General features: G+C 35.9%; 1 protein-coding gene across 2 annotated transcripts in view; it reads left to right on the forward strand.

The window, feature by feature from the left end:
• The window catches only part of STAG1 (stromal antigen 1), a 301,019-nt gene that overhangs the window by 113,489 nt on the left and 164,637 nt on the right, over positions 1–22,893 (forward strand). For both annotated transcript variants that reach the window (XM_011958167.1, XM_011958168.1), the window contains exons 7-8: positions 18,272–18,423; positions 20,798–20,871. In XM_011958167.1, coding sequence (XP_011813557.1) covers positions 18,272–18,423; positions 20,798–20,871 — 226 coding nt within the window. The remainder of the gene's footprint in view (positions 1–18,271; positions 18,424–20,797; positions 20,872–22,893) is intronic.

Here is a 22,893-nt window from a genome sequence, read left to right on the forward strand (position 1 = left end):
TTTGTTAAAATTTATGCCTGTTTTGATAACTGGCATTTGATACCAACCTCAAGAATGAAAATTGAAATTTTCTGGCCAGTGTCATCAAATGTCTGTCTGAATGTTTAGTTACTAATGTACATCCTTATTTGTAACTGAAGAAATTTTAAGAGACCACTAGGCCAAATTCTTTGGAAAACCCAAGTAATAATAGTTGAAATTCCAAATTTATTGTTTTTTTAATTGCATAATTACATTGTTTCATTGCTCATTATTATTATAGATAAGTGGGTAAATACTTGTTTATATATTTGAAACAATTCCATCCATTAGGGCAACAAACATTCTTCTATTCCTAGTGCTATAATAACTTAAGCATACTCAAATATTAACGTATTTAAAATCAGTTCTTAAGGTAGGCTATAGATAATTTGAAGAACTAACAGATTAGTATTCACTTTTGCTTTATTTTAGAGGTATTATGACAACTTGTCAACCAACTATATTCGTTTTTTTCTTGACTTTCAGTAACGAGGTAATTTTCTTATTTTAGCAATTGTTCTATTTTTCCTTCACTGCTTTAACTGTGCCTACCTAAAATGACTATTTTTTTTTCATTCATAATGGAGTGTGTGTGTATACTCGTTGGGTGTTCATAATTGTATGTTTAAATAATCCCAAATTACATCTTTTTTAGTAGCAGTAACTTTGCCTATATTCATCTTACTTATCATGACAACCCAGATTTAGATTCATTAATTACATTTTATTTTGCATGTAAATTTTAATTTCTCATTTATCTAATTTCTTTAAAGGTCTGTTCTTCAAACTTTAGCACATACCAGAATCACTTACAGAGCTTGTTGAAACAGATTGCTGGGCAAGAAGTTCCCAGGCAATGTTGATGCTGGTGATTTGGGAACTACACATTGCAGATGTCTGCTTTAAAATTTTGTTTTTTTTTGTTTTTTTTGTTTTTGGCTTAACCTGTTGCCCAAAGCCAATAAGATAATAACTGGAGTCATCTATATGTTTTTACATTCTTTTTTCCCAATTCTCATTTTTCCCTTACTCAGTTAATTCATATTAACTCATATTAGTGTTTATTATTCTGTTAGTTACAGTCCTAACCAAATAAACACGAAGCACAGTTTGTTTTTTCTGAGAGTATTCTTTTCTCATTATTAGGAAGAGAAGGAAATATTTTACCCAATTTTATCTGTTTTCAAAATATTGAAAATATAATTTGTTGAAAAATACCTATGTAGAACATACATCAGATACAGTTTATACTGTGTTTTGAGAATATCTTCTTAAAAAGTTACTGTAAAAATACTGTTTATTATTCAAACAGTTATATAATGTTATACTTTTTTTTTCTAATTCCACAGCCTTTAGTAGTATCCTCTGCATTTGGTCCTTGCTTTTTTTCTTTTCTTTCTGTTTTCTATTCCTTTTTATCTTACTTCTTTCTGTGCACAGTAATGCCCATTTACCTGGTTGTCACATGCATAGGAAATTCAGCAATTTGGAAAAAAAACACAAAACTTAAAAATAAAGTAGAAATTGCTTGTAAATAACCAATTTTGCGGTCATAAAAATTAACAAATTTACTTTGATACAGAAGTTATTATCTGGGTTTCCCAAGGCCAAGAGGGAAGGAGAAGCAACAAGTTGAGGGCTGATAGTATTGTAAAATGACCGTTTAAAATAAGAAGACACAAAAATTAGTTTACAGATCTCAAGATAGAGCACAATCTTTGGCTTCTCTGTAGGGGCAAGCTACCTTTCTTTAATCTAGAAACTTGTGTGCATTCTGTTTAAAAGATTAATTGTATGCGATTTACTCTAAGAACACAAGAGGAGTGCTATATTATAGAAATATGCACAATATTTTGACTCTTAAAACATTGTTTTAATTTTGTGAACAATGCACTTTAAGTCATTTGCATTTGTCCTTCACTGCCATGTAAATGCAGTATTACTGTGTTTTACTGCCTTTATGATGGTCCATTTCAGTTCTCCTTTTCATTTGTTCATTTTTAGTAACTTTCATTGTATTGTTTTCTCTATACTTATCCCTTTGGTTATCTCCATCTGCTAATCTTATATATGTTTAAATATATTTTCATTATGGCTTTCTTCCTATTCATTTTGAATTGAGTGTCTCCTGCCTCCCCCCATTGCCATTCTGTTTCTCTTTTCCACAGTCCACCTGTGTTCATCATAACTTTTAAAACTACTTGATGAATGTGGTTTTGTTTTCACCTATGTTCTTTTTATATTAATATCATCATGTAGCCTATTTAAATTTGAAATTATTTTTCAAAATCAGATATCAAAAAGCAAAGTAAACAACATATGTTTATACCAAATTTTCAAAGGATAAAACTGACTTTTCAGTTCTCTCAATTTACTTTAAAGTATTACTGTAATTCCCATGTGTCTACGCTAATTGATGGTCATATCTTCCAAGGCTCATTTGTATAAAATGTGAGACATAGCAGTCACCTACCCTTCAACAAAGCACAGAGGGCTTGCTGAGAACTTAATTCCGGGCTGGACAACAGTTATCAATCTTTTCAAGGACATTTTGTTCTCATCTGTGCCCTCTTCTTATTTTTAATGATATATGTACGAGGAATAGATTAAAAGATAATCATTTTTATTCACTTTGCAGGACAAGTCTTGGGGACTAGATAAAATGGGCAGGAACATTTAATCCTCTGCTTCAAAGACTATGTGCATGGACAGTTACAAGGCAGTTATGGCCAGATATGATTATCGGCTTTGGAATAAAATGCTCCTTGACATTGCTTATATCTTAGCTGAGAAGAGAGACCATCAGGTTAGTTATTTTGTAGGGTACAGATGTGATGAGTTCCAGAGCTTCATAAGTCATCAGAGTGGTCTTATCAGTAGTATTTTTAATCTGTTTTCCAAATATCCCATTTTCTTGTTATGAATTAAATATGTGTCCCTATTGTCAGTGTTTATGCATTGCATTTAATTGTATACTTTCACTACATTTTTATTAAAAGTTTTTTTTATCATTATGTAGTTCTTTATGTCTGTTTATTCCACATACATAAGTATATTCTTATTTTTCCATTGGAGGTAAACTCTCTTTTTGGAATATATTTTACCATTAAATTGAAAGAGACTGTTAACAATTAAATTTTATATTTTCTTTAATCCTTTCGTTGGAATTTTCAAGCATACTGTCCTAGTTATTTGACCCATTTTAATAAAGAAGCTTTACATTAAAGTATAGTTTTTATTAACTCTTGATCTTTAGAACTAAGTGCCCTTATTTTTATTTGAAATAGCTATCTCAGTTGGACATAGTAGTACAGTTTGTGGATTTAATTTACGTAAGAAACATTGTGTCATAATTATTTTGGTGGATTTACAATCTGAGACTGGGAACTTTTTTTTTCAAATTTGATGACATTTTTATTTTTTGAGGGAATATTTTCTTTTTAAGGTCAAAAATAGATAAGATTTTCTTTGTTTTACCACTTTGTTGTTTGGTATTATGAAGATAATTTTACTCTCAATCACTTTTCAGGATTATGTTTATTTTTAGGCATTTGCTTTTAAAATGTACACCAATACTTTACAACTTGTTGACTTCAAATTTTTGTTAGAGGGCAACATTCAGGATGAGTAATGTTGGTTAATGTTTTAATTTTTTGTTACTTTCTCACATAATTTTCTGTGATGTTATAAATATATTAATACTGGCTACCTCTGACTTCTAAAGAGAAAATTCTAATTTGAACAAAGGGGAGTTAAAATACAAAATTTATATTAATGATGACATGATGATTGATTCTATTCTCTTTTTTCCCTCCTAAAATGAGTTTGTGAAAAAATTAGAAAATGTGGTCAAGATCATCACGAGGCCAGTCTTCATCAGTGCTTATCAATAAGTCACTCTCAGACTCCTGAGGGATAAACATTTCTTTATACCTTATGGTTGATTTTGTATTGACATATGGTTCATTATTGATTAACATTTCTTACAGAGTCAGCATCTCCGGACTTTTCCTCTGAGGAAAGAAATGACATATGAAATTGCTTTAATTTATAATCAGAGGCTGAAAATAATTTTGCCTCAGAAAATTGAAGTCTTTTTATTTGGCCTTCAGTTGCAGAAACCATGTAGTACTGTGGTTGATAGAATGGGTTCTGGAGTGACTGTCTGAATTCATATTTGTCTCTGCCTTTTACTAATTGGATAACCTTGGACAAGTCCTTAACATAGCTGGTCTTACTCTCTTTATTTGCAAAGTGGGAAAGGAGAGATTAGGAGCGCTTGGGACAATGCTTGGCATTTAGTAAGCTGCTCCTATTATTCTATTATTCTTTAATGACAAAAAAGGATAATAGTATTTACCAATATTTCCCTTCATTTATGGTTTTACTCAGAATTTATTGATTTGCTTATTCTGTTTTAATAAAAAGTAATAAGACATGGCAGACATGGGGAAATCAGAAATAAACAAGTAGATAAACTTTCAAGAACCACTGTTAAGAAAATGAACGGCATGCATTTTCTTATCTTTTGCTTTTTGTAATGCATGTTTATTTTCTGATTCTCACTCTGTTGCCCAGGCTGCAGTGCAGTGGCATCGTTTTATTTCACTGCAAACCCCACTTCCCAGGCTCAAGTGATTCTTCCACCTCAGCATCCCGAGTAGCTGGGACCACAGGCGCATGCCACCACACTCGGCTAATTTTTTTGTAGTTTTTGTAGAGTTGGGATTTCGCCATGTTGTTCACGGTCTTGAACTCCTGAACTCAAGCAGTTTGCATACCACGGCCTCTGAAAGTGCTGGGATTACCACCACACCCACCCTGCATTTTCATTTTACTTATCTTTGGTGCTCAGTACCCATATTCTGTTTATTAAATTCAATAATTATTTTATGATTTTTAACCACACAGATTATTTCTGGTTTCTATGGTTAAGATGTGAAAATTTTAGGGCAATCTGGTATTATCAAAGAATAGACCATGTAGTATAAATAATTGCTCTTTTTGTATTTACATTTTTTATATTCATTTTTCAAAATTCTTCTTGAGTTTGACCTTTTCATTGCTTTGTACTTTTACTTTATCTTACTTTACTTTTTCACCGTTGTGTTTTTCACCCCTCCTCCAGATATAAAACCTTTATTCAGTTTTCTAGGGTTTGTATACAATAGACCTCTGATGTTCTCATGGGATTAATGCCCAATAATTGGCCAAATCTGTAAATACCACTGTATCATGTAGTTATACCCATAAAATAAAGTATAACTTTAAAATGTGATTACTATTTTGAATCTGTATGTTTAGGTCTAGAATAACTTTTGAAATTTTCTAACTGAAGAACTATCATTTTTCTTAGATTATTCTCTTTTACATTCTATCATTGGTTCTGAAAATCAGCTTTCTTTTGGCAGCCAGTTTTTGTAAAGAAACAAAGATTTTTAAAATTACTTTATAAGCATTATGTATCTTGAATTTATTAACTTGGTGACTTTGGACAAATTATGTAACTCCTTTGCCTTTCATCTGTATAGCATAGATAGTAATAGTCCTTTCTCACAGTAGTATTGGGAAGCTTAAATGAAATAATTTATCTTTTGTTTCCTGAGTCATATAGATGAAATAATTTATGTTAAATATGTAACATACATCAGTCACTCAGTAATTGTCTAATGTTGTTTTTTGTTGTTATTGTTTTCGAGATGGAGTCTTGCTCTGTTGCCCAGGCTGGAGTGCAGTGGCACAATCTCGACTCACTGTAACCTCCCTCTCCTGAGTTGAAGCGATTCTCCTCCCTCAGCCTCCCGATAGCTGGGACCACAGGCGTGTGCTACCACACCCAGCTAATTTTTGTATTTTTAGGAGAGATGGGGTTTCATCATGTTAGCCAGGCTAGTCTCGATCTCCTGACCTCGGGCAATCCACCCACCTCAGCCTCTCAAAGTGTTGGGATTACAGATGAGCAACCACGTCCAGCCCAATGTTGTGATTTTTTTTTTTTAATTATACTTTTTAAATTGTACTTTAAGTTCTAGAGTACGTGTGTACAACGTGCAGGTTTGTTACATAGGTATACATGTGCCATGTTGGTTTGCTGCACCTGTTAACTCATCATTTACATTAGGTATTTCTCCTAATGCTATACCTCCCCCTACCCCCGACCCCACGACAGGCCCCGGGGTGTGACGTTCCCCGCCCTGTGTCCAAGTGTTCTTATTGTTCATTTCCCACCTATGAGTGAGAACATGCGGTGTTTGGTTTTCTCTCCTTGTGGTAGTTTGCTCAGAACAATGGTTTCCAGCTGCATCCATGTCCCTGCAAAGGACATGAACTCATCCTTTTTTATGACTGCAGAGTATTCCATGCTTTATATGTGCCACATTTTCTTAATCCAGCCTATTATTGATGGACATTTAGGTTGGTTCTAAGTCTTTACTATTGTGAATATTGCCACAATAAACATACGTGTGCATGTGTCTTTATAGTAACATGATTTATAATCCTTTGGGTATATACCCAGTAATGGGATGGCTGGGTCAAATGGTATTTCTAGGTGTAGATCCTTGAGGAATCACCAGACTGTCTTCCACAATGGTTGAACTAGTTTACACTCCCACCAGCAGTGTAAAAGCGTTCCTGTCTCTATATCCCCTCTCTAACATCTGTTGTTTCCTGACTTTTTAGTGATCGCCATTCTAACTGGTGTGAGATGGTATCTTATTGTGGTTTTGATTTGCATTTCTCTGATGGCCAGTGATGATGAGCATTTTTTCATGGGTCTGTTGGCTGCATAAATGTCTTCTTTGAGAAGTGTCTCTTCATATCCTTGTGATTTTAATATAGAGAACAGCAGAGCTTATTTGGTTTGGTTGTAAAGAGGGCAGTTAACTTGAAAAATTTTTGAACATATTTTTCGTTTTCATATTGTACACTAGAATATTTTCAGTATATATAAAATTACATATACTACTTATAGAGAATTCAGAAAAAGAGAAAAGTACAAAAATAAAAATTCTCTATAATGGTCCCATCTTATGACTATGCCATAATTTGTTGTTATTTTAAGTTTCTTTGTCATGTGTACTTGTGAAGCTTTTTTGTTTTATTTTTAAACGTGTTCTAATCAATTTTTTGACTTTTTTTGCTTTTAATTTTTTTAAATCGTGCCTCATTTTCTAAAATTTATATGCTCTTTAATTCTATTTCTGCTGTTTGAATTTTTTTGTCTTTCTTTTTTAGATCCTTTATCATCTTTCGTTTTCTTTCTTCTTAATTTGTTCTCTTCTTTTTGTGTAGCATATTTTCTGATAGTTTCTTGAGAAAAAGGGAATTCGGGAAATATGTATTTGAGACTTTACATGCCTGAAAAATATGTTGTAACTTCTTGCTTAATAGTTTGACCCAATATAAATTTCATAATTGAAAATTATTTTTCTAAGAATTTGTTTCTAGTTTCCAACGTTGCCATTGAGAAGTCCAGTGCTAATTTTAGACTTGTGGTTGTGATCCTGTTTCTTGTCTTTGGAAGCTTTGTGATTTTTGTTTGTTTGTTTGTTTGTTTGTTACTGAAATTTCATGATGATATTCTGAACTTTTGTAATGATACACTGTTATGTATGTTTATTTTCCATTTCTTTGTCCTTTCTGTCCATTGTATTACCTCATGTTTATTAAACTTAATTTTGAGTATCCTTTTACATTTCTAAGAGTTCTTTCTTATTTTCCAAGTCTTCCTCTTTTTTTTTGAGATGGAGTCTGGAGTACGGTGGCATGATCTCGGCTCACTATGACCTACACCTCCTGGATTCAAGGGATTCTCTCACCTCAACCTCCTGAGTAGCTGAGATTACAGGCATGTGTCACCATGCCTGGCTAATTTTTGTAGTTTTAGTAGAGATGTGGTTTCACCATTTTGGCCAGGTTGGTCTCAAACTCCTGACCTCAGGTGATCTGCCCTCCTCAGCCTCCCCAAAGTGCTGGGATTACAGGTATGAGCCACAACACCTGGCCGAAGTCTCCCTTTTTTAAACATTCTGTGTTTCATAGGTACCTTTTCTTTGATGATATTAATTATTTCTCTGAGGTTTTCTTCTGCTCTCAGACCTAACCTTTTTTCTTCTTATTCTCTGCTTTTTAAACTGTCTTTCATATTGGACATTTTCCTCAAATATGTGTTTCTTGGCTCTGTAGTCATTATTGATAGTGAGATACTAAAAAGCTCAATAGCAAAGGGGTGTGTGTGTGCACCTCTGTCATGGTGGGACATTGACTCTGGCTTCCAGATTGGTGACATCACTATTGAGCAGTCTGGTGGTCAGTTAATATTTTTTTATAGACCCTCAAACGTTGGTAGTGATAATTGTCTTCCCTGGAGAAGTTCAGCCTCTGCAGAAGGATCTTCCAGTCCACTTAAGCTTGACTGCTGTCTGCTCTTTTGGAGTTGGATAGAACGAAGAAGTACTCAGGGCACTCACACAAGCCAAACATAATCACACATATATGTCTGATGACTCTGGATTTCTGGTTTATTTTCTTGAGAAGATAAATGTCTGGACTTCCAAAATGAATGGTCATAAAGGAATTTCTTGACTGCCTGGCTTGGAGTAGAGAGTTGGGGATTTAATTGCTTATTATACAGACTTTGAGATGATATTCCTAGTTTCAGACCATAACACACTTCATCTTCTATGGAACCTGCTACTAATACCTGATGGTGTCTGGATTCTACCGAGCAAAATAGCTTATTTTTATTTTCGAGACAGGGTCTTGCTCTGTCACCCAGGCTGGAGTGCAATTGCATAATTACAACTCACTGCAGCCTCAACCTCTTGGGCTAAATTAATCCTCCTGCCTTAGCCTCCTGAAGCTGGGACTACAGGCATGTGCCACCACACCTGGCTAATTTTCCTTTTTTTTTTTTTTTTTATTTTTTTCTATTTTTTATTTATTTTTTTTGTAGAGAAGAGGTCTTAGTGTGTTGCCTAGTCTGGTTCAAATTCCTAGGCTCAAGCCTTCCTCCCAAAGTGCTAGGATTATAGGTATGCCCCCCACTGCACGCCCAGTGCTCATTTTTCTTAGAGATATGGTTGTCATGCTTTTTCTACCCTTTCTTTTATTTTTAATGATCTCTGCTCATCCTCCTGCTGTCCATATTCATATATTCTTATATTGTGGCTAGGGATTGCATGTTTTTTTCTGAGTTTATTGAATATGGATGAAAAGTGTTTTTTTAACTTTTATTTGATGTTCAGGGGTACATGTGCAGGTATGTTCCTGTGACAAGCTCATGTCACAGGAACTTGTACAGATTATTTTGTCACCCAGGATTAAGCCTAGTACCCATTAGTTACATTTCCTGACTCTCTCCCTCCTCCAGACCTCCCACCTCCGTTAGACCCCACTGTCTGTTGTTTCCGTCTGTGTGTTCACGTGTTCTCATCATTTAGCTCCCACTTACAAGTGAGAACATGAGGTATTTGGTTTTCCTGCATTAGTTTGCTAAGGATAATGGCCTCCAGCTCCATCCATGTCCCTGCAAAAGACATGATCTTGTTCTTTTTTATGGCTGCAGAGCCTTCCATGTTGTATATGGACCACATTTTCTTTAACCAGTCTACCATTGCTGGGCATTAAGGTTGAGTCCATGTCTTTACTATTATGCATAGTGCTGCAGTGAACATATGCATGCATGTGGCTTTATGATAGAATGATTTATATTCCTTTGAGTATTGTATTAGTCTGTTTTCATACTGCTATAAAGAATTCCCCAAGACTAGGTAATTCATAAAGGCAAGAGATTTAATTGACACACAGTTCTGCATTGCTGGGGAAGCCTCAGGAAACTTAGAATCTTGGCGGAAGGCAAAGGAGAAGCAGGCACATTCTTCACAGGGCAGCAGGATGGGAATGAGTACAAGCAGGGGAAATGCCAGAGGCGTATAAAACCATCAGATATCAGGCCAGGTGCAGTGGGTCATGCCTGCAATCCCAGCACTTTGGGAGGCCCGAGACAGGTGGATTACTTCAGGTCAGGAGTTTGAGACTAGCCTGGCCAACATAATAAAACCCATCTCTACTAAAAATACAAAATTAGCCAGGCGTGGTGGTGTGTCCTGTAATCCCAGCTACAAGGCTGAGGCAGAAGAATCACTTGAACCTGGGAGGTGGAGGTTGCAGTGAGTCAAGATCGCACCACTGCACTCCAGCCTGGGCAACAGAGCAAGACTCCATCTCAAAAAGAAAAAATAAAAATAACCTAGCAGGGCATGGTGGCGTGCACCTGTAATTCCAGCTACTCTGGAGGCTGAGGCAGGAGAATCACTTGAACCCAGAAGGTGGAGGTTGCAGTGAGCTGAGATCACACCATTGCACTCACAGCCTTAGTGACACAGCGAGACTCCATCTCAAAACACACACACACACACACACACACACCCCATCAGATCTCGTGAGAACTCACTATCGGCTGGGTGCAATGGCTCGCGCCTGTAATGCTAGCACTTTTAGAGGCCAAGGAGGGCAGACCATTCGAGACCAGCCTGGCCAACATGGTGAAAGCCCTGTCTCTACTAAAAATACAAAAATTAGCTGGGCCGGTGGCGGGCGTCTGTAATTTCAGCTACTAGGGAGGCTGGGAGGCGGCGGTTGCAGTGAGCCAAAATTGCACCACTGCACTCCCGTCTAGGCAACAGAACGAGACTCTTTCTCAAAAAGTAAAAAAAAAAATTCAAAGAACTCACTCTCATGAGAACAGCATCTGGGAAACTGCCCCCATGATCCCAGTTACCTGGTCCCACTTTGGCATGTGGGGCGATTATGGGGATTACAATTCAAGGTAAGATTTGGGTGGAGACACAGAGCCAAACCATATCAGGTATATACCCAGTATTGGGATTGATGGGTCGAATGGTAGTTCTGTTTTTAGGTCTTTGTGGAACTGTCACACTGCTTTCCAGAAAAATAGTTTTTTAAGAGATAAATGGATTTGTTAAATCTATATCATTTGGAAACTGGTAGTTTGTCATAAGATGCCTTTAAAAAAAATAAGCATTGTAAAAATAAAGTACTATAATCACCTCTCTTAAAAAATCTTGTTTGTTCCACTATATCAGACATATTTCCAGGGTGTATAGTAATAGTTTTCAAAGGTATAATAGGTGTCACTAAATATAAATGCAGTTTTTTACTTTTTATGTTTAGCAAGACAGAAATGCGAATTGTTGGTTATTGATTAAAAGGGTCAATGTCCTCAGTCTTCGTTTTAGGCATCCCATTTCCTGTTGAACTCTCCTTTTGTTCCAGTGTTTTCTTCTGTGTTTCCACTGTACTGTTTTTTTAATTGTGATTTTAAATACTTTGACACTATATTTTTAATGTTCTTCACACTCTTCATGTCTTCACTGCCTTTATTTTTCCCACTTAGATTTTATCATTCTTTATTATAATCACATCCTCCTTCATACCGTCAACTTCCTTGATTCAGTCTTCCTCTTTCATATTCTCTAGGAAAACCCCATATAACTGTCTGTCCCATACCTGCACCAGAGCTGAAAATGGCTGGAGAAAAATACATACCAAAAGGGCTGGGCTTTACCTTTTTTCCCAAGTGGTCCCTTAATGCTGCCTAGCAATCCCCTTAGAGTATTATACTCCAGGGTTATTTCCACATTCTAACAAAATTGTTATACTTTCTCCTCAAAGCTACATTTCCTATCTAGTCTTCACATTTAGCTGATTATCTTGCCTGTTTAATCGAGATAGTCGAAAGAGAATCCTTCAGGGATTAAACCTACCTATCTAGCTGCAGTTATACTCATATCCTCTATCCGTTTTATTACTACAGTGGCCTGTAAGGCCAATCCTTGTATTTGTGCAGTGAGTCTGATCCCTTTTCACCTTCTCAAGACCTTTGTCTCTCAAGTTGTTCTCACTCTCGTTACTTCAAAATTTCCCCCTTTTATTAGATAACTGTTACTATTTTGCTAACATACTCTTAACAGCTCCCATCTTTTAGGAAGCCTTTGTGTTCTTGGTTCCCCCAGAGAAACAGAACTAAGAGATACTCTTGCATCTCTCTCTATCTCTCTCTGTCTCTGTCTCTTTGTTTCTCTTTGTCTCTCTCTCTCTGTCTCTCACACACACACACACACATGCACTTCATTTCATTGATGTGGTTCAGCACAATTGTGGGAACTTGCAAATTGGAGATTTGTAGGGTAGTCCAACAAGCTGGAAATCAGGCAGGAGTCATGCAGTCTTGAGTCTGAGATCTGTGGAGTAGGCTAGAAGCTCAGGATTTTATTTACTTATTTATTTGTTTTAGAGACAGGATCTCACACTGTCACCCACGCTGAAGTACAGTGGCACAGTCATAGCTCACTGCAATCTTGAACTCCTGTGTTTATGTAATCCTCCCACCTTGGCCTTCCCAGTAGCTGAAACTACAGGTGCACGTCTCCATGATCGGGTAATTTTTAGATGTTTTATAGAGATGGAGTCTTGTTATGCTACCCAGGCTGGTCTTGAGCTCCTGACCTCAAGTAATCCTGACCTCAAATAATCCTTTCACCTCTGCCTCCCAAAGCTCTGGGATTACAGACGTGAGCCATTATGCTCAGCCTAGGACTTGATGTTGCAGCCTTGAGGCAAACATTTCCTCTCTAGAAAACCTGTTTTTTCTCTTAAGTTTTCAACTGATTGCATGAGACCCACTCACATTATTGAGGGTAATCTCCTTTATTTAAAGGAGATTGTAGATGTTAATCATACAAAAAATCTACAAAATTCTTTCAAGGTGATACCTGCGTTAGTGTTTGATTAAGTAGTGTTTGATTAAGTAATTGACCATGATAGTCTAGCCTCGCCTGGACACATAAGACTGACCATTACACTGTACCTTGTTTCCTCACATCCCTCTAGCTCCAGTCTCATTTTTCTCCTTTTCTTTACAGCAAATCTCAGAATTATTTATATTCACTCTCTCCACTCAGTCTTCTCCTATTAGGTTTCTGTCTCTACCACTTCACTGCCTCTCCTGTTGAGGTCAGCAGTTACCTTCTTATTGCCCAAATCAGTGAGCAGCTCCAGTTGTCATCTTTTTTTCCTTTGGAAAGACACAGCTACCTTTTTTTCTTTTCAGAACACCGTCTTCACTTGTTTTCTGGAATACCACATTGTCCTGGTGATTTTAGAAAGTTAAACTGCAAATACTGAATTATTTTGAGACTCAATCTTCAGACAGTTTTTTTTAATGCATTCACTCCTAATTGAATAAAGTGAAAACCAATTTCATAGACATTATTGTTATTTAAAAATATTGATGAGGAGGAAAGTAATATAGTTACATGATTTAAAATTCAGAGTATGCCAGGCGCTATGGTTCATCCCTGTAATCCCAACACTTTGGCTGATGTGGGAGGATCACTTGAAGCCAAGAGTTCAAGACCAACCTGGGCAATATAGTGGGACCCTCATCTCTACCCAAGAAAAAAAAAAAAAATTTTTTTAATTAGCTGGGCATGGTGGTAGTTGTAGTCCCAGCTACTCAGGAGGCTGAGATGAGAGGATCACTTGAGCCTGGGAGATCGAGGCTGCAGGGAGTTGTGATAGCACCACTGTGCTCTGTTCTGGGTGACAGAGCAAGACCTTGTCTTAAAAAAAAAAAAAAAAAAAAGTAAAATTTTATATGGTGAAATGTTACTCTTTCACCACTGTCCCCGACCCTCAAATTAGCTCCTTGAAGACAACCAAAGTTGCCAAAGTTCCTTACGTTTTTGCAAACATGTTATATGCAAATAATAGCAAATACACATTCAGTGAGAGGCAATAGGGTGTGGTGTTTAAGAGCTGGGACTATGGAGCAAGACTGCCTGTGGTCAAATTCTATCTCTGCCAGTTACTGTGTAACCATCAAGTCTTTTGCTGATCTGTGCCTCAGTTTTCTCTTAATGTAAAAAGGGACTAATAATGATAGTACTTCCTTCATAGATTTGTGAATTGTATATGAATAAGTATGTTTATACAGCTTGGAAGAGTGACTGGCACGTAAAAATAAATAATACATTCTTTTGCGCAAATGATAGCATATACACACTGTAAGACTATTTTGTCTGTTATTTTTCCATCAACAAATATCTTAGTGATCTTTTGTTTACAACACACAAATAATACCACCTTTTTCTAATTTCCATCTAGTTTTATGGTTCTGAATACCAGTATCTTTGATAATGACTTCCAAATGTGTATCTACTAGACATTTCCACTTACATAACTAATAAAAATATTTCTAATTATCTTTGCCCTTTCTATTTATCTCATTTCCTTCATTGTAATCTAACAAATTCTTTCAGCGGTATTTTCTTTCCTTTTCCTTTTCTTTCTTTTCTTTTCTTTTTCTTTTTTTTTTTTTTTGAGATGGAGTCTTGCTGTATCTCACAGGCTGGAAGACTGGAGTGCAGTGGTGCAGTCTCAGCTCACTGCAGTCTCTACCTCAATCGCTAATCAAGCGATTCTCCTGCCTCAGCCTTCCAAGTAGCTGGGATTACTGGCGTGCATCAACACATCTGGCAAATTTTTTTATTTTTATTTTTAGTAGAAACGGGGTTTCACCATGTTGACCCGGCTGGTCTCGAACTCCTGACCTCCAGTGATCCACCTGCCTCAGCCTCCCAAAGTGCTGGGAGTACAGGCGTGAGCCACCTCGCCCAGCCTAGTATTTTCAAAATACACTTCATATGTAACAATTTCTCTCTACCTATTGCTGCCAACTTAATCTAACCCAGCATCATTTCACTGAGTTGCCAAAGGCGAAAAACTTAAGACTCATTGCAAACTTTGAGCAAAATATTTTCAGCTGTCCCTCACTGCTCCTATTTAGTCTCCCTTCTTCCAGTTTTACTCTCCTATACTCTGGTCACACATCAGTTTAAAGTCTAATTCAAGCTATTTCACACACTCCACAGTTAGATTTAATTAACGAGCCCTAAGGAGAGGATAGGTTAACTGAATCCTAGTAACACTCTTATAATCTGGCCTCTTCCTTCCTTTTAAGTATCCTCTTCTGCCTCTGACTGCCTGTGTGCTCCAACCAGACTAAATATTATGCTCTATAGTGAATACCCTCCTCCCAACAGTTTACCTTATAACTGTTCCTGGAAAACTGTCCTGCTTTGGAATCATGTGACCGTTCCTTCACTTCGTGCTCAAATGTCAAGGCCTCAGAGAGGCCTTCCCGAAAGACCATCTAAAATAGCACCCCCTTCACTCTCTAATATTTTTACCATACTTTTTCTTTATAGCACTAATCCTTAACCAACGTGTTTTTTTCATTTGCATATTATCTATTCATTTATTGTCTTCTTTTCCTCACTAGAATGTAAAAATCACAAAAACAAGGACTTTGTTTTGTTCACTTATGTATCCTTATACTAGAACAGTGCTCAGTATATGCTGGATTGTTAGATGAATGAACAAGGATTTTAAATAAGTGCTTCTTTAGCTATGATGAATGGCCAGTTTTTACTTACAAATCTGTCGCAACCTAGTACTTTTGTAAAATGCAGTGGAAATAGTATATATGTATGTATTAGTGTCATGTTATTAAAATCAACAGGCATTAAATTGTCAGATTGCTATAAAAATTACTAAATGTTTTCAATTTTTTGCTTATAATGAACTTCTAATAAACTTGTTGTGGTCAGCACCTATTTGCAGACCACACTCTCAGTACCGCTGTACTAGAACATATTTACCATTCTATAGTCAGCAGTTAAAATGTGAAAGCTGAATGAAGGACGTATTCTTCTCCTTGCTAGACAAAAAGAAGCCACTTAAAAGCTGATGTCACATTATAATGGCTGAATTCCTGCAGGATTATTAACTTATAAAAAGGTTTTGTTAGTAGTACCAGGAAAATTTAATAATACTAATTCTATGCAGGGATAAGTATTTTTCAGTGGACTCAATTAAAACATCATAATCTTGATTTTATGTCTATCGTTTAATTTGAGGTTTGTTTTAATAGCTGTTTATGTGTTACTCAGTGAAGTCTCAGTTTTACAGGTTTAAAAATATTTTATCTCAGTAAACACTGCTGTATTATACCTAATATGCTTCCGAAGATATATTGATCATTTTTTACATGTCTTGTCTGTTTTAGTTTCTTGATTATTGTTTATGTATCTGGGATGGAAGGAGAGTCATTAAATAATGACATTTGGAGTTTGGGATCAGGGTTCACAAGAAGATATATAGCTGAAAGTAAAAGCTATGAAGTTTTTAAAAAGCCGTGCCTCAGTTTCCACTGGTGAATTGCAACTAGAGTTGGTGTTAATTTTAATGCTTTTCAGCTCCTGGATCTTCAAGTCATTTGGCGTTAGATATCTGAAGGTAGACTAAATTAAGTTCCTTTGGGTGTCACTTCATATGCTCAGAACAAACACTGATAAACTAGTATTATCAACTTGATAGTTTGAATGCTCCAGATTCCTCTTGTCTTTGAGCTGTTCTTTTTCCTTATACAGTTTAATTTTACAAATTCTTTTAAACTTCCATAGTGTAGTCCAATATACTACTACTGGCAACACACAAAACTCAAAATCACTATCTTATATTTTGAAACACAAGACTATTTCTCAGTTTAGTGTTTGAGACACTATCACAGGGAAAGAAACATTTTAATTTAATGCATTTTTAATGCAAAAATCCTGAAAAATCCATTTCTGGTCACTAATTTAAATACATTTGTTTTTTTCAGATTTTTTGCATTTTAATTTTTACATGTAATAGTCACTAACTTAAACATTTGTTTTTCAGATTTTTTATCTTACATTTTGGTTTAAAGACAGCAGCAATTATTTAATAACACAGAACTGATCAAAATGTAGATAGAGTTTCCGAATAACAAATTGAGTGTGCATGTAGATAGAAATACAGATACAGCATACATACATACTTGCGTGTATTTAGAAAACATATATGTTTACATAAGTAATTAAGAAAAAAATAGGCCAGGCATGGTGGCTCATGCCTGTAATCCCAGCACTTTGGGAGGCTGAGGTGAGCATATCACCTGAGGTCGGGAGTTCGAGGCCAGCCTGGCCAACATGGTGAAACCCTGTGTCTACTAAAAAATACAATAATTAGCTGGGCGTGGTGGTGCATGCCTGTATAATCCCAGCTACTCAGGAGGCTGTGGCAGGAGAATCACTTGAACCCAGGAGGTGGAGGTTGCAGTGAGCCGAGATTGTGCCATTGTACTCCAGCCTGGTCAACAAGAGTGAAACTCCACTTCAAAAACAAAAGAAAATGAAAGTTTATAAACAGTGCATGCTTGCTTTTAATTATATGGGTATGTTTGCAGATAAATGAATCAGTTATTCTAAAACACTGAATAGTTCAATTTTTTAAATAACTGAATGTTCATATTTGCACATGAATAGCCTAAAAGGAACAAAAAGGGGAAATTATTTACCACTACAAACTCTCTTGTTCCTCTGCCTGTATTTCCTATATTCTCACTATCTCAGTAATGAAAACAAATATGAAAAGACGGAAGTTTGAGGTGTGTGTCATACCAGTTTGTCAGAGGATGTGAAACAAATTTGAAAGTAGTAAGATTTACAAATACAAGTGAACATTTAAAAGTACATTATCACTGTGGCTGGGGAGGATAGGTCAATTGGAAATTCACAAAGTATATTTTTAATGTACTTTTATGAGTTTGGTAGGATCAGTATGTTTTTCAGGGTTTGGAGGTTGTGCAACTCTGAGGTGAGGAACAAAGGGAGAGGACCATATGTGGGGGTAAAGATCACAAATTGATTGTAAACATTTAAAACATCTAAGATACCTTTGACACATTTAAGTAAAGGTACTAAGGATGCATTTATATATACTCATATTTGATGATCAGAAGAGAGGTTTAGGCTTGATTAGTGTGCCCTTAACGTGTATATTTTTAGGAGTGGGGGAAAGGAGTTGTTGAAGATGATACTACTAAATTGCTTTCTTCTGTTAGTTAGGATGAGGCTGTGTTTAAATGGAAAGTGTTAACAAGCCAAGCTGAGGTAGAGAAAATTATGTTGCGGATGAGTTTATTTCTATACATTAGTTATCTTTTATTTAAACTCAAATTATGCGTGGGTTGTAAAACAGAAATTCACTAGTTTCATTTCTTCATCCATTGGCTTTATTTATAGTCTTATATGGATAAAGTTTTGATTCATAGGTATTTTAATATTTCTTCATTTCATAGCCATGAAGCTCATGACTGCTCTGGTGAATGTTGCCTTAAACCTCAGTATTCATCAGGATAATACCCAGAGACAGTATGAAGCTGAGAGAAATAAAATGATTGGGAAGAGAGCCAATGAAAGGTTGGAGTTACTACTTCAGAAACGCAAAGAGGTAAGTTGGCAACTGATGATTTTATGTTCTGTAAATGTGTGGAATATATATGGCATTAGTACTTTTTTAATCCTCTGTAAAAAAGTTTATGCATATATTTAATTAGGTTATTTGATGTCGGGGTTTCCAAGTGAAACTGGAGTGTTCATTGTTGATCATGTAAGTGCCGTCTGATGGCAGAAAGGAATCATAGAACATGTCTGTTTTTGAAAGAAGTTGATCTGGGAGTTAGGCAACTCAAAAAAGTAAGGCTATAGGCTCAAAAAGTATGATAAATACTAAAGTCAGAACTGGGAGCCAGCAAAGCTACATTTCCAGGAAAAAGCCAAAGGCCACATACTAGCTGATGTATAAGGCACTCCTATGAATACGATTGGTCCCAGTTTTATAGTGACTCCTGTGAATAAGATTGGTCTCAGTTTTACAATGACATTTTCATATATGTGTTAAAAATGATTTTATACTTTTTTTTTTTTTTTTTGAGTTGGAGTTTCGTTCTTCTTGCCCAGGCTGGAGTGCCATGGCGCGATGTTGACTCACTGCAACCTCCGCCTCCCCAAAAGCGATTCTCCTGCCTCAGCCTCCCAAGTAGCTGGGAGTACAGGCATGCGCCACCACACCTGGCTGATTTTGTATTTTTAGCAGAGATGGGGTTTCTTCATGTGTTGGTCAGGCTGGTCTCAAACTCCCAGCCTCAGGTGATCCATCCACCTCAGCCTCCCAAAGTGCTGAGATTACAGGTGTGAGCCACCATGCCCGGCCTATACTGGGTTTTTAATAGGAAACATTTTTATTTATCCAATGCTACATAAAATCTTAGATCTGCACTATTAATCTATCTTATAACTTGAAAAAAGATTATCACATTACTGCAAGGAAATTATGTATGAATAATAACTTAATGGGTTCATAACAGGCAAGAAAAAGCAGCACTGTTTTGATTAAATTATTAGGCATACTGTATTAGTTTGATAGGGCTGCTATGACAAAGTACCACAAACTGAATGACTTAAAAAAATAATATTATTATCTCGCAGTTTTGCAGGCTAGAATTCCGAGATCAAGGTGTTGGCAGGGCCATCCTCCCTTGGAAGGTGTTAGGAAGGATGTGTTCCAGGCTTCTCTCCTAGTGTCTGGTAGTTGCTTGGCTGGTGGCAGCATAATTCCAGTCTCTGCATGACATTCTTCCTGTGTGTATGTCTGTCTCCAAATTTATTCTTTAGGACATCAGTCGTATTGGATTAGGGTCCTACCCTACTGCAGTATAGCCCCATCTTAATGAATTAAATCTGCCACAGTCCTCTTTCCTAATTTCACATTTTGAGGTACTGGGGGTTAGAATTTCAACTTACAAATTTTTAAGGGGCGTAGTTTAACCCTTCACACATACTGTACTTGAAATATTATAGAAGTAAGTACTAGAGCTGGGCTTTCATAAGTACTGCTGACTCAGAAATATATGCCTTTTATAAAATAATTAGTTTTTATATGATAAATGCAATAAAAGTAACTTTAAACACTTGGAGGAAGTTGCAGAAATTTGAATGATTTGCTATAAAAGTATTCCCAAAATTATTTTGGTAAAACCTGAAACAAAGCATACAGCAAAAGAATAAATCTGAGGGAATTTTATTGTCACATTCATGTATGTAGTAAAAGCAAATATTTCACTGAATATTACTATACAGTAAATTATAGAATAAATTAGAATAATAAATACCACCTTGAATGTAATTCAATGCTGTTGTTGTTTTTGAGTAATAATAAACACAAACTTTAACTCTGATCAGTTTTGTTGCCTGAAATTCGTATCTTTGCCATAGATATTTTTTATTTTGTTACTGTACTTCACCATAAGTAGCCAGCATCCTTTTTATCTTCTGTTATACTTCTTATTTTGGGAACGTGACCTGCTCTCTGTTACAGGCTAGTGAGATGCAGGGTAATGTTTGGATACATTAGATGGAGTAGGAAGTTTCTTTTACAACATCAAATATGTTAATTAGGGATGTTTCTTTAACCAAGAAAGGCAAAACCAAGCCCAGGGACCTGATTTGGACAGAAGAGGTCTGTTCCTAAGGCAGATGATATTTCAGAGAGAGGAATCTGACCACACTTAGCTATGCCACCACTCCTTGTTTGTCATTGTGAAGTTTGTGTCTAGAGAGAGACAGTGGAAAGTTCTAAAACCAACATGATATAAATGTATAGGAATAATGGAAATATACTGGTAATTTCACACATCTGTCATACAAGTGAGAAAAAGGGTTGAAAACTACCCAGAATGAGAATAACCAGGATTTAAAAACAATTGGAACTGTCCTTCCAAATAAAATGACCAATATTTCAATTTATATATATTTTTTCATTTCAGCTACAAGAAAATCAGGATGAAATCGAAAATATGATGAACTCTATTTTTAAGGGTATATTTGTTCATAGATACCGGTAAGAGATTTTAAAAATAATTTTGAAGGCTTTTCAATTAAACATTTATTGATTTTTTTGTTTGTGTGTGTGGCCCAGGCTAACTGTAAAACTCACTAATCATGACTTGTGTTTTGTTTTCTGCAAAACAACTTTGGCTGTCAATGTCACACGACAACTATAGAAGAAATTGTATGACTGCTGCCACTACCGCTGTTACACTCTTCCAAATTCAGAACATAGGCCGTTGGAAGTAGCTTATGTACTTGGATTTATACTGATGAAATATTAATTAATAGAATCATAAACTAATGTGGTTTTAATAAGATATTCTTGTTTTCACATTTAAAAAATGCCCTGCTTCTTGCTCTGTGGTACTCATTTTGTTCCATGGGCAAATTAATAATTTAAAAAAAAAAAAAAACCTATGTGAAGCTGGGTGAAAAGAGGACAGAGAAGGGCACCCTCTGCAGTTAATGCAACAACTATATCTTCATTCTTGTTTCCTTTCAGATAAACACATTGAAATAAAAGCTGTTAGCAAAATATTTTTGTCATCCTCCATTGCAAATGATTTTAGTTTGTCTTTCTTGTGAAGCCCAAGAACCTTAAAAACACTAACTATATTGTAAAAGAGCATATATTACATTGAATGAGTGAATCATATACATATATTTGTTACCTTCTGTTGATTAGATGTGATGTAAGTAGACAGACAATAAATAGAAGCACTGTTTTCATACCCATTTGAGAGTATATTTGGCTAATTAATATAGAGCGGTGGGATGTGGTGGCTCATCCGTATAGTCCTAACACTTTGGGAGGCTAAGGTGGGGGGATCACTTGAGATCAGGAGTTCAAGACTACGTCTCTACAGAAAATTTAAAAATCAGCCAGGTGTGGTAGTGTACACTTGTAGTCCCAGCTACTCGGGAGGCTGAGGTGGGAGGATTGCCTGAACCCAGGAGGTCAAGGCTGCAGTGAGCCTTGATTACGCCATTGCACTTTAGCCTGGGTGACATAACAAGACCCTGTCTAAAACAAAACAAAGAAATACACACATACACAGCTGACCTTTGAACAACATGGGTTTGAACTGCAAGAATTGCCTGTAAACCATTTGTTTCCAACTAAACACAGATTGAAAATACAGTATTTGTGGGATATGAAACCTGTTTATGTGGAGGGCTAACTTCTTGAATATGCAGATTACGCAGAGACAACTGTGGTATTTTTGAGTATGCATGGATTTTGCTTTATGTGAGCAGTCCTAGAAGCAATCCCCTGTGTATACCAAGGGGCAGCTTTGTGTGTGTGTGTGTGTGTGTGTGTGTGTGTATCTGTTTGATAGTTTATTTTAATGGAACTTAAACATTTTAACCGAAAGAACAAAATGTTCTTTTGAAATAGGTCCAAGGCTTTTATGTTGAGTATGTTCGCTTTCTTGGACATACTGCATGTATAACATGTTACTAATACATTTGTTTTAAAAAGAACTAGAATTTCCATATACCTGCCATGCAGTCTTTGTTTTTGTTTTTTGTTTTTTGTTTTTTTTTTTACTGCAACTTTATGGAGGTATAATTCACATAAAATAAACTGCACATTTAAGTTCATAATTTGATGAGTTTTTGACATACATACACCTGTGTATACATACCACCACCACAACTGAGATAATGAATCTTTCCATTGTCCTTAAGTAATTCAAGTGCCAAGTTTTCTAATGGCACTTTGTAACTCCTTTCTATCTCCCTTCCTGTCGTTCTGCCTTGCCATCATCCTCAAGCAAGCATTGATGTGCTATCTGATTTGTTTACATTTTCTAAAATTTTATACAAATGGAATTATACAATATATCTTGGGGGGTTTTTGTCAGAGAGGGGGAATCTGGCTTCTTTCTCTGAACAAAATCAGAGTTTTTTTAATCATTGAATGTGTTGCTAGCTGTAATACACATTATATATATATACACACATATGTATGTATATATATGTGTGTGTGTGTATATTTTATACAAATGGAATTATACAATATATCTTG

This window comes from Colobus angolensis, unplaced genomic scaffold, assembly GCF_000951035.1.
Source record: "Colobus angolensis palliatus isolate OR3802 unplaced genomic scaffold, Cang.pa_1.0 Scaffold46, whole genome shotgun sequence".
NCBI classification, from domain to species: domain Eukaryota; kingdom Metazoa; phylum Chordata; class Mammalia; order Primates; family Cercopithecidae; genus Colobus; species Colobus angolensis.